This window comes from Lepidochelys kempii, chromosome 27 (assembly GCF_965140285.1).
Source record: "Lepidochelys kempii isolate rLepKem1 chromosome 27, rLepKem1.hap1, whole genome shotgun sequence".
NCBI classification, from domain to species: domain Eukaryota; kingdom Metazoa; phylum Chordata; order Testudines; family Cheloniidae; genus Lepidochelys; species Lepidochelys kempii.
Window position 1 is genome coordinate 9,178,767 of NC_136406.1, and position 12,804 is coordinate 9,191,570.

The 12,804-nt window shown below is 39.1% G+C and overlaps 1 protein-coding gene across 9 annotated transcripts in view; it reads left to right on the forward strand.

Moving 5' to 3' along the window:
* Positions 1-12,804, forward strand: part of TANC2 (tetratricopeptide repeat, ankyrin repeat and coiled-coil containing 2) — a 713,129-nt gene that overhangs the window by 369,812 nt on the left and 330,513 nt on the right. For 5 of the 9 annotated variants that reach the window (XM_073325985.2, XM_073325984.2, XM_078850726.1 and 2 more), the window contains one exon: positions 108-287. In XM_073325985.2, the coding sequence (XP_073182086.2) occupies positions 108-287 (180 nt within the window). The remainder of the gene's footprint in view (positions 1-107; positions 288-12,804) is intronic. The other 4 variants (XM_078850729.1, XM_078850730.1, XM_078850731.1 and 1 more) reach the window with 1 other exon arrangement.

Below are 12,804 nucleotides of genomic sequence, written 5' to 3' on the forward strand. Positions count from 1 at the left end.
GCGTCTAGCCAGCCTAAGCCAGCAAATTCCTGAGTCTAGGAAATGATAAAAACAGTAGGCTGCCTTTTATTACAAACTGTTCTGTTTTATTTTTACGTTCCTGTCAGGCACCTCCACAGAGAACGACTGTGCTTTTGAACCAGACTACGCTATTCCACCACTCCCAGTGACCGAAGGTATGCAGCACATTCGGATTATGGAGGGCATGTCTCGCTCTCTTCCATCCTCCCCCTTACTCACACATCAGTCTATCAGTGTTCGGCTCCAACCTGTGAAGAAATTAACTGGTAAGGACTTTAAATAAGTTCAGTGGGGCTTTTAAAATCGGTCAGTGCAAAATTTTAGATAAAACTCACCAAACAAGTTTCTTTGCACAAATCTTCATTAGTTAACTACATGGCCTGCTGGAGTCACAATATTTTGTAATTGGAATATACACCCATGTTTACAATATTAAATTACTGTAGGAAAATGGGTTGGATCTCAATTTAATAGCATGATCTGTCTAGTCTTTAAATAATCATCTGGTTTTCACACATTTTAGTTTTGCAGGGATGTTCTAAGTAGTACCAGAATATACCGTAATTCCAGTCTCCTCATGAATCAGTTTGCTCAAGTCAGGCCAACTGATGGAGACATTTCAGCAGTCTAAATACCGTTATGTTAAATTTTTGCATGCTGAGAGAAAGAGACTTCAGCAAACTGTACATTATTTGATGCAGCACATAGTGACTTTTCATGTATGTTTTTAAATAAGTTTATTTTAAGTAATTTATTTGGTTTCTGTGGACCAGATTTGTAAAGGTATTTAGGTGCTTAAAGATGCAGATAGGCACCTAATGGGAGTTTGAAAAGCACCTAAGGACTCAACTCCTACACTTAGTGCTCAGAGGCTGGTCATCATAGGGACACTGCAGCTGGGATTAGCAGGGGAAGCGCTGAAGCCATCGGGAGCCTGGGGCAAAGTAGCAGGAAGGGAGCAGGACGGAGCTACTGATGCCTGGCAGGCCAAACAGCAGGCCTTTTTAGGCCGGATCTGGCTTGTAGGCTGCTAATTGAAGAACACTGGTCTATAAGTACTTACATGGAGAACAAATATTTACTAATGGACTTGTCAGTCTCACAGAGAACATGGTCCAATGGCTGGAAGTTGAAGCTAGACAAATTCAAATTGGAAGTGAGGTATAAATGTTTAACAATTAGAATAATTATCCATTGGAACAACTTACCAAGGTTTGTGGAGACACTTTTTAAATCAAGAGTAGGTGTTTTTCTAAAAGATCTGGTCTAGGAATTATTTTAGGGGAATTCAATGGCCTGTGTGTGGCTAGATGATCACAATGATCCTTTCCGGCTTTGGAATCTATGAAATCTTCCAACTTTTATCTTGTCTATTTAGATTGTAAATTCTACAGAACAAAGATTGACTCTTACTATATGGTTGCATAATGTCTATTACAATGACATTCTAATCCTGGTTGGGGTCTTTAAGCACTATTGTAATATAAATAAAAAATAATAATAATGCAATGGTAGATGTAGTGTATGTTTCTGTAATATCAGTATTGACTTGATCCCCTGGAACTGTGGGTTCAGTTTAGTTGTAAGCTCTGGTAAGCAGCATTCAGTGCTCCATTATCTTCATGGTGGATAGGTATCTTTGTGTTGTGACACAGCAAGTATGCTTAATTAATTGTGAGTGCAAAACTGGAGACTGCTTCTCTTAAGTTAGGCTTTGTGTGCTTTCCCACTGATAGCTCTGCCCCTTGCGGTCAACAGAAAAATGAAGCAAATTAGAACTCATCCCATTCTTCAGTTTAGGTTCCAGCCCCCCATTTACATTATACTACAGGATTCTTTAAAAATCCTCGCTGCCACAATGATAGACACATGCAAGAAAAAGGAAAGTTTACTTACTCTCAGTGCTTCAGTAACAGGTATATTGCCTTTGCAGAGTTGCATATGTGCCATCAGAGCTCCATGAATCAAAACATTTAGTGTGAAGTTATATAAGGGACCATCTCCCCACTGCCCTTAGTTCTTTTGCAACAATTGAGAATATCAAATGAGGACTCCAAAGAAGCAGGGAACTAGGATGAGTGAGTCTGGGTCTTCCCAGGCAATAGACTTTGAGAACTCCATCTACGGATGAGTAACGTAACTTTCCTTTCTGCATCAGTGATTGACAGTACAGATCAACTAACACAAACAAACCTGTGGAGTAGGGCTGAGAATAAAAACAAAATATTTTTCCATGTGATTGTATTTCTTTAGTTAACAATTGTTAGAAAACTCCTACAAAATATAAAAAATGTGTTGTGAGAATTACATATTTTTTGGACTTCCCCTACAAAATGTTTAACCATATGGAAGGGCTGGAGAGTTGTTTCGAACATGCTGTGTTTCTGTCAGTAACTTTACATGTCTAAGAATGGAAGTGCCTCTTTTGTTAATAATAGTTACATCATTTCTTGCACAAGAGTGAAAACAGATAATTGCTTAAAATAATGATTTTTGTTGTTGCTGGTGAATATTTAAATTATTACAATAAAGGAAATGCTCTTCCTCGGACTAATGATCCACATATAGGCCATTAGTCCCAGGAGATCGTTAATCTCCATGGAATGCCCTGCAATGAAGACATTATTGCTGTTATAAATGAATAGCTCAGAGATAATTTTTAAATGGTTTTCGTACGGAATGGATACATGTGATCCCCCAAATGGTGGTATTGGTGGGATGGTCATGTTGCATCTGGACATTTCTAGAGAATTAAAGGCTGGTATATTGGTTACATGCCAGTCCTTTGCTAGATTTCCATTTAGTTTCTAATATTAGCTATACGTAGCTACATCTTTGATTTTGTTAGAAGTTTGTGAATTCTCCCAATCAGAAGCAGGGAAGGTGAGATTTTCCTCTGAAATACTAGTTTAAAATTCATTTCTGAGTAGTACATCATATTTCCATGCAAAAAGGCTTTTTTGCTGTTCACTCGTTGCTTTGAAATTGAGGACAGAACATTTTTACTAGGCACTTATACATTTGAAGAAATAAGTTTCATTTAACTTAAATTTTAAAATGAATGCTTCAGAGAAAATGCTTGTAGTATTTGCCAATTTAGAGCTGGGAAAAAATATTTTTAGATTTCTTTTTAGAAAATGTGGCTTTTTCCTATTTCACATGTCAAATCTTGACGAAGATACTTGGACCAGAAGCTCTACAAAGGGAAAGTGTCTCCTTTGGATGAAATCATGGCTGCATTAATGTCAGTGACAAAACTTCTCTTGACTCAGGTTGGCCTGAATTTCTCTTCCTTCAATCAATTATTCACCTTAAAGCTAGAGGATTCAGTAGGAGCCTCCATATTAACTGTTTTAAATAGGGTTCAAGGTTTTTAGGTCATTGAACAATTAAAACATTGAAAAGGACTCAAAATCTCACATCATCAGTATAAAATATGCTTTCTCTTTTATATCCCAAATAATTATGGCAATCTTGAACAATAGTTTCCTCTTCATATGACCATTTTGAAACAAGACAGATGCAGAGTTACAGACCAACTTAGAGATGCCAAATTTAAGGTGGACTGGAGGGGTTAGATGTCTTATTATAGCCCATTCATGTTGCTTTTAAGAGGTTCTTCATGGGACTGCAAGCAACACCTCCATAGTATTTTCAACATTACTGACACAAGCAGAGATAAACTGCGGTTAAACTAGGTCTCATTTATGGAAGCACAGAGACACTAAGTTAGAATATTGGGTGGGTACAGATGAATAAGCTGTTTCTTTCAATTTTCAAATCAATCTGTATGCCTGTATAATAAGCTTTTTTGGGACAGGTAATATGTCTTACTCTGAAATCTCTGTAAATTTGCAGCCCTACATAAATTACTTTAGTAGTAATAATAGTGCTGGTCTAGTTGAAAGTAGAAAAGCATGTAATGAGTAAAATAATAAAATAAGAGAGCAACAAGAATTAGATTTCAATATCTAATTATCCGAAACTTGGGCTTTTGCAGTTCATTGTTAACAGATCACTTTCTTTTGATTTTAACACACCATCATATACTTTCAATGCCCGATGCATTTTAAAGATACTCTTATTATAACGAATCAAGTTACCCTGAAAGCATACATCATGGATCACTGCATTCTTTTCTAACTTTTTTTCTCTCACTCAGTGGTGTTGCTCTTCTGGTGCTTTATAGTTCTTTGAATTCTAGATGGGCATATACTCCTATGCTTCTCCCTTAGCTCTTTGTTCTTGTGCACTGATACTTGGTCATTGTTCTCTGAGCTTCCCTACCTCTCTGCTTTGAAGAATAAACAAAAGGAAAATGGGATGAGAGATTTATCTGCCATGTTAAAGAACTTTGTCCCTAGCAAACCTCCCACACCCTAGGGTAATAACCGTCTTTTTACCACCCAGCAGTATTTTCTGTGGTGGAATGAATTCAAGGAGTGTAAGATGGTGGTCCCAAAACAGAGAGCAAATTAAGGGCCAAACTAAGGGTGCTCTCTCTGCCCTAATCCCCTCACATACCCTGCTCACCACCATACCCTTCTCACACAGCCACTTCCCTGCTCCCCCCAGTGGTGCTTGCTGGTGTTGGGGGAACTGGGGATGGCTAGTGGGGAGGTAGATAGACATGGGCTGAGGAGAACTGTGTGTAGGGAAGGGGGATTGTGTTAGGGAGACGTGGTATGCAAAAGGGGCTCTGGGCGTGAGAATGCGGGAGAGGAGATCAATCCCCAAGTGTTGATGTATCTGTTTTATGTGTGTGGACTCCTGCTCCTCACCTCAGCTTCCTCCAGGGCACTGCCTTGATGCACAGGGGAGCTGAGACAGCAGTGCCACAAGGAGCCTTTCAGGCATTAATGCCTTGGCGTATAGAGAATGAACTCCCCATGGCCAGTCTACTACTCTGGTTCCACCATCCCAGGAACTCCCCACATGTGGCCCTCTTCTCTCCCAGATACCATGTACATCTATGGCTTCCCAACATTTCCCTGCCCTCACCACATACCTGCTTACCCACCTGGCCCCCCTCCTAGAATTCTCTTGCACTCTTCCACTCGTTAACCCCAGTCACCTACTCCACACACCCCACCCAGCCCTGCTCTCACCCACCTCATACACACTTTAATGTTTTTAAAACATGCTAGCTGGTCATGGTCAACCACAGGGAAGTTAAAGGTTGACCAGTTGACACCTTTTTATGTGAGTTAAATCCGATCTACATTAGTGTTTTTAAAAAAGAGGTTAGTTAATATGTGTTAGTTAACATTTTTAAACAACTTCTATTTTTCTAATCTAGACGTGGCCCAAGGCTGTTGACCTCAGAGTGTGCTGCACGGTTGATCAATTCACTCTGGGTGAAACAGGTTCCACTGTTCACAAAGCAGGAATAATTCACTGGTGTTTGTGTACAGCTCCATGGAGATGGGAGGACAGAATTCACCATCACAAATCACAACAGGCCTTTAGGGTGCATGGCCTCTGTTCTTGCCTGTGGGCTGAAGTAATTGGAGACTGCCTTTCCAAGTCCTTTAAATAAGATGTATGTAGTAGTCCCTCCTACAGTGATTTAATTGAGGTCAGCTAAAAGTCTCCTCCCTCTGTAACAAAACTGTGAAGTTGCCCCTTAGTGGCTGCACTGCCTGCCACCCTCCCCCATGGAAAATGCAAGTGGGATTCGGCATAGGACCTCCATACTTGAGGGTGGATTTCACCCAGAGGGTTTTGAATTTATAAGAAGGATATGATGAGGAGCATATGATGTCTTTTTGGTAGACTCCATGTAGTTCTTAGTCTGTCTATTTGCTAATCTGTGTATATTCACTTAGTTTTTTAGTAAAGCACATTGTAATACCTTGATAGATAAATATAATTGTTCTCACAAACATTTATCCTCTGCTTCTTAAGGTGAGTATACTCTGGTTACCAAGACAATTTCTCAGTATATAGATAAACTTCAGTTTTATCTAAATTTGAGATTTTGGGCAGCCAAATCCAGGGACATTAGCTGAAATAAGAAGGTTACAGTCAGTAACATTTTTCTTTAGATAATGATGAAGCTTGCTTTGCACTAGGTCATTTTCAGAAGTATACAGTAAAAAATTAACCCTTTTAAAAACAGACACTGTAGCTTATTCAAAACTTTTCTTGGTAGTGTTCCCCAAAACACTCTTTTAAGATTTGCATTAAATCCAGATTTTGTCACAGGGGAAAGGAAAGGACAAATTCCTATAGTGGACTTTGTACTAAACACTAGAACTTACCACCATATTGACAAATATTTTGTGAAAGACAAATACTGTAATGGCTACAGTATTTTCAGTGTCTAAGTATTGATACTATGCCGCTGTTGGTTTCAAACTTAATATTTTATTTATAGGAAAGTACTGATAAATCGGTAACTACACAGTGCGGGAATTCACTGATCTCTTTCAATTCTTGCTGTTAGTTAGGAATTACTGAGCCACCACACATGAATGGCTTTAGAATTTATTAGAAGTAATATCTGATATATAATAAAGAAAACTTGAGTCAATTTCTGATCCGCATTGATTGCCTTCCACTTCCACTGAAAGGAGTGAAGAGTGCTCAGCACCTCACATGATCAAATGTAAAGTTTATAAGGTTATGTTGCATATAATTCTGTTCCCCCCCCCCAAAAAAAAAAATTCAAAAGGTACCAAATGTTCATTTTTCATAGCTAATTATTATTATTTTCAATGTACAATGTTTTTACTTTATTTAAGGCTACTCTTAGGAGACCTGAATTTTACATGTCGTATATAACATCATCCATGTGATAAATAGGGAATTTATTATGATCCACATTAGAACTGAGAATCAGATTACAAGTGGCCTCAAGTTAAGAAAAATCATATTACAAAGAGGTATATAATTATAATAAGGAAGCCTTGTAATTCTGTACCTGAAAGCTAATCTACCTGCATTGTTTTCAGGAGAATGAATATAGAATACTCCCAAATGAGCATTTTGAATGTGTCAAGGAGTGATGGTAATGGAATTATTAGTCTTTCTAGTCATCTTTGGAGAATGAGATTATAAAGACAAATACGCTTTTTAGGTTGCAAACAGGAGTTAGCATATGATTCCCAAGCTCTTTTTATTGGGCCTTGATAAAAGTTTAAAAGGAGTTTTTCACATATTTCCATTTTCTTTTAAAAGCAAAGTCCTGAAACATGTACAGTTTCGCATAGTAGTTGCTTTGTAAATCATATAGGCCAACAGAAGGTTGTGAATTTAAGCATTTTTGTGATCTGACATGTCTGCTGAAATAAGGAAAAGTTTGGATTAAATGAATTACTACCTTTCCCTTAATGTTATAGGTGATAATACTTGGTATATATGATTCTTCAGATGTATGTATGCTGTTTTCTGATCTCTAATAGATGAGAATCAGTAATATTGATGAGAATCAGTTGGGGTTGGTCCTGCTTTGAGCAGGGGGTTGGACTGGATGATCTCCTGAGGTCTCTTCCAACCCTAATCTTCTATGATTCTATGAATATTGAACTAGCTAAAGTTGTGTTAGAATTTCCATTGAAAATTCTGGTTTCCAGTGTTTACTATCTCTGTGCTTTGGAAATGAAACAACCTGAAAATTGATATACAAGCTGTAAACCCCAGATGCAAAGATTTGTTTTTAATTACCAAAATATATATTTTAATAGGCATCTCTTCACTTACAACGTATGAAGAAATCTGGCTTGTACCTGGCTTCACATACATTTTTTTTTCTGGCTACGTAGTTGCCAAGAGGCATAGAAAAGTTCCAGGGAATTGCTTCTTAGTGTGGAATAGATTTTGAACTCAGAGTAACGGAGTTAAATGCTTGAACCACAGTTTGAGACCATGATGTAGGTGTAGGTCATATTTAGATCATCCTATGACGTTACAGGCAAAAGAATGACCTTCATTAGAAAAGTTGATTTGTATTTGATTTCTTAATTGAAAGTATAGAAAGAGCAACAGTAATTAAAACATGAAAATTCTGAGTTCAGGCCATCCCAAATCTTTAATTCATACTTATAGAATGCTGTGAGGATATTATAACACACATAGGTCCAAATTCTCTTGTCAGTTACACTGACATACATTCAGAGTAACTTCATATTTTCGCTAGTGTAACTAAGAGCAGAATTTGGTTCATGGTCTTCTATAAAATGGTCTTAACCAAGTAATAAGCTTTTGCTAATGACTTGTGTAGAAGAATATATGGGCCTAGTGAGGTAAGTTAAGGAAGCAGATATCTTGGAAGTAGTTTTGAGTTCATGGGTTTTCTCATTAACCAAAATATATATGTAACAGAACACTTTTGGCAAAATTTGACCTGCTGTCCACCCTTCCATTCCCAATTATTAAATCCATCTAATTTTGGGGGGGAGGGGTAGGGAGGGCATGATGTGGGGAGGAGGGTTTCCTCAGAACAAATGCCTCCATGTTTTTTGTTCCTCTTGCAGAAAATATCACAAGGGCCAGCCACTTATGAGAAACCCTAAAATCATAAAGTTACGTTGGACACTTCATAAAGGAAATTTAGTTTAGGAACAGATTTCCATTTCAAGTGGTCATCAAACAAGTATGGAGAGAGAAATGGACTAGGATGATAAGATCCCCAGAAATATAGCTTGAGGCTCCTTCTCCCTTTCTCGCTCCCCAAATGTATCCTCTGGTTCACAGCTTTAGCTTTTTGTGGCAGAAGTGACTTTCGCAAAGGGATTTGGTGAGGGAGGTGGCTTGGTGACTACGTTCAGTGTGAAAATTACACTCATAAAGAAGCATGGTTCTGAGATTTAGCCAGGAAGAGGTCATTCAAGACTTTGGCAAGAGCAGTTTCTGTGGAGCAGAGAGCGTTGACACTGATAACCATTGATTCTAGTAGTCAGTTTTGAGGTGAGGAAGGGGAGAAGGGTAGTTGAAGAGACCGACAAGCAATGGCAAGATTTTAGTGGATGGAAAGGAGTGTAGTCTAGCTTTATTATCCTACTGTCTTTAATGTGAATTCTGCATGAATAAAGACTATAGGACTGGACCAAAAGTTCGCATTAAATATGTGAAATATTTTGGGCTCTGAAAAGCAACTTTCAGCTTAGCAACAAAGAAGCAGGAAACGAAAGGTATAATTCTTTCTGAAAAAGAAAGCATTGGAGCACTGACAAATGCAACCTTTTGGAAGAATCAAGCTGCCTCATGTTAAGAAGAGTTAACTGTCATATGTGTTCTTCTGGAAAACAGATTATGTGAAGCTCAGGCTTTACCTAACAGGAATTGTTTCCCATTCCTCCTGGAAATACTGTTTTATTTTTTAAAATATCCTGCACTGTAGTCCAAAACCCCAGAATCTGCTGGGATGCTTAGAACTATTTTTACTTTATGCTGTGGTTCTGTGGGGTTTCCTTTTCTATAATGAAAAGTCTAAGAATGCAGATATGTTTTTCTTCAGAAGAGTGACATAATAAAAATAAAAGGAGTGCTTGTGGCACCTTAGAGACTAACCAATTTATTAGAGCATAAGCTTTCGTGAGCTAGATGAAGTGAGCTGTAGCTCACGAAAGCTTATGCTCTAATAAATTGGTTAGTCTCTAAGGTGCCACAAGTACTCCTTTTCTTTTTGCGAATACAGACTAACACGGCTGTTACTCTGAAACCATAATAAAAATAACACTTCAACCTCCCTGGACTCACAATAGCAGATCTAAAGGTAGCCATCCTGCAGCAAAAAAACTTCAGGACCAGACTTCAAAGAGAAACTGCTGAGCTTCAGTTCATTTGCAAATTTGACACCATCATCTCAGGATTAAACAAAGACTATGAATGGCTAGCCAACTATAAAAGCAGTTTCTCCTCCCTTGGTATTCACATTTCAACTGCTAGAAGAGGGCCTCATCCTGCCTGATTGAACTAACCTTGTTATCCCTAGCCTGATTCTTGCTTGCATGTTTATACCTGCCTCTGGAAATTTCCACTACATGCATCTGATGAAGTGGGTATTCACCCACAAAAGCTTATGCTCCACTATGTCTGTTAGTCTGTAAGGTGCCACAGGACTCTGTCGCTTTTACAGATCCAGACAAACACGGCTACCCCTCTGATAGTAAAAATAAGGTTATTTTAAAATATTAGTTATTGATTTTAGAGCCAAGAAATGTCCTAGAAAATATAAAAAACAGTCTTAGAATCGTATCCAGTTTCATATTAGCTTAGTCTGTTTTAATGGTTTATTATAATTCGTTTCTAGTTATCAGTGTTTTCCTTTTTTGTAAATAAATGATATGCTCATTACTACCCTAAATGATCTGGTAACGTGTTCATAATGAATTAGTAATTATTTATATAGCGCGAGACACTCTGCTGACAGGTATGAAGGCAAGGTCCCTGCCCCAAAGAGCTTAGAATATGAAAAATCTTAAAAATTAAGTACAATGTTCCTCTGAAAAATACCACAGTAAGGCCAAGGGGTTTTTTTGAACGCCCACATGCATTTTTACTTTTATTTAAGAGAAGCTTTTTAAATTGTTTCTGCCTTTTTGATTTTGCCAGGTACTTTCCATTCTTGTCATATGTGTCAGTGATTCCCCAGTGTTCAGAGGTGGTAGGCTCCATATGCCTGATCTGTGCAGAGCGCAGTAGTTACCCAGATCCACAGGCATGTTCATGCTATCCTCTGGAGAAACTTCTCACCTTCTCATGGACCCTTCAGAGTTCCCCTGATCCACACAGTTCTGTGGGACTTCATGAAGGACAAGTGTAGATCAGTCTGGTTGTCCGTGACTGGCCTTGCCAATCCTGCCATGCAGATCCGAATAGCATGCTTGGTACCCCTATGACATTTGAGACGTCACAGTCTTGTTATGGCTCAGAACTTAATCAAGGCCTGCACTTACTGAGATTTTCTTAAAAAGAAAAGGAGTACTTGTGGCACCTTAGAGACTAACCAATTTATTTGAGCATGAGCTTTCGTGAGCTACAGCTCACTTCATCGGATGCATACCGTGGAAACAGCAGCAGACTTTATATACACACAGAGAATATGAAACAATACCTCCTCCCACCCTACTGTCCTGCTGGTAATAGCTTATCTAAAGTGATCATCAAGTTGGGCCATTTCCAGCACAAATCCAGGTTTTCTCACCCTCCACCCCCACACACAAATTCACTCTCCTGCTGGTGATAGCCCATCCAAAGTGACAACTCTCTACACAATGTGCATGATAATCAAGTTGGGCCATTTCCTGCACAAATCCAGGTTCTCTCACCCCCTCACCCCCCTCCAAAAACCACACACACAAACTCACTATCCTGCTGGTAATAGCTCATCCAAAGTGACCACTCTCCCTACAATGTGCATGATAATCAAGGTGGGCCATTTCCAGCACAAATTCAGGTTCTCACATCCCCCCCACCCCCATACACACACAAACTCACTCTCCTGCTGGTAATAGCTCATCCAAACTGACCACTCTCCAAGTTTAAATCCAAGTTAAACCAGAACATCTGGTGGGGGGGGGTTAGGAAAAAACAAGGGGAAATAGGCTACCTTGCATAATGACTTAGCCACTCCCAGTCTCTATTCAAGCCTAAATTAATAGTATCCAATTTGCAAATGAATTCCAATTCAGCAGTTTCTCGCTGGAGTCTGGATTTGAAGTTTTTTTGTTTTAAGATAGCGACCTTCATGTCTGTGATTGTGTGACCAGAGAGATTGAAGTGTTCTCCGACTGGTTTATGAATGTTATAATTCTTGACATCTGATTTGTGTCCATTTATTCTTTTACGTAGATACTGTCCAGTTTGACCAATGTAAATGGCAGAGGGGCATTGCTGGCACATGATGGCATATGTCACATTGGTGGATGTGCAGGTGAACGAGCCTCTGATAGTGTGGCTGATGTTATTAGGCCCTGTGATGGTGTCCCCTGAATAGATATGTGGGCACAGTTGGCAACGGGCTATGTTGCAAGGATAAAGTTCCTGGGTTAGTGGTTCTGTTGTGTGGTATGTGGTTGTTGGTGAGTATTTGCTTCAGGTTGCGGGGCTGTCTGTAGGCAAGGACTGGCCTGTCTCCCAAGATTTGGGTCATCTTTTAGGATAGGTTGTAGATCCTTAATAATGCGTTGGAGGGGTTTTAGTTGGGGGCTGAAGGTGATGGCTAGTGGCGTTCTGTTATTTTCTTTGTTAGGCCTGTCCTGTAGTAGGTAACTTCTGGGAACTCTTCTGGCTCTATCAATCTGTTTATTTATTTATTTATTCTTTATTTTCTTATTTGTGGATTAAGTACAATTCCCCATTCCTTTCTTGAATGACGTTTAGTGGGTTACCCATGCCTGTCAATGTAAAGGAGCTGCAAGCTGAACAAGTATAATGGTTAATCCTTTGATGACTTTACCACAGTTCTTGGACCTCCAATCTCCAGGCTTTTACAGACTTCCAAATCTTCACATACTTTCTCCAAAGGCCTTCCTTTCTGAAATGGACTGTTTAGGTGCTGTAGGCCTGACCTGCAAATTCATCAATATTTTTCCAAGAACCTATGAGGGGACTTATTTAAATATCATAGAATCATAGAATATCAGGGTTGGAAGGGACCTCAGGAGGTCATCTAGTCCAACCCTCTCCTCAAAGCAGGACCAATCCCCAACTAAACCATCCCAGCCAGGGCTTTGTCAATCCTGACCTTAAAAACCTCAAAGGAAGGAGATTCCACCACCTCTCTAGGTAACGCATTCCAGTGCTTCACCACCCTCCTAGTGAAAAAGTTTTTCCTAA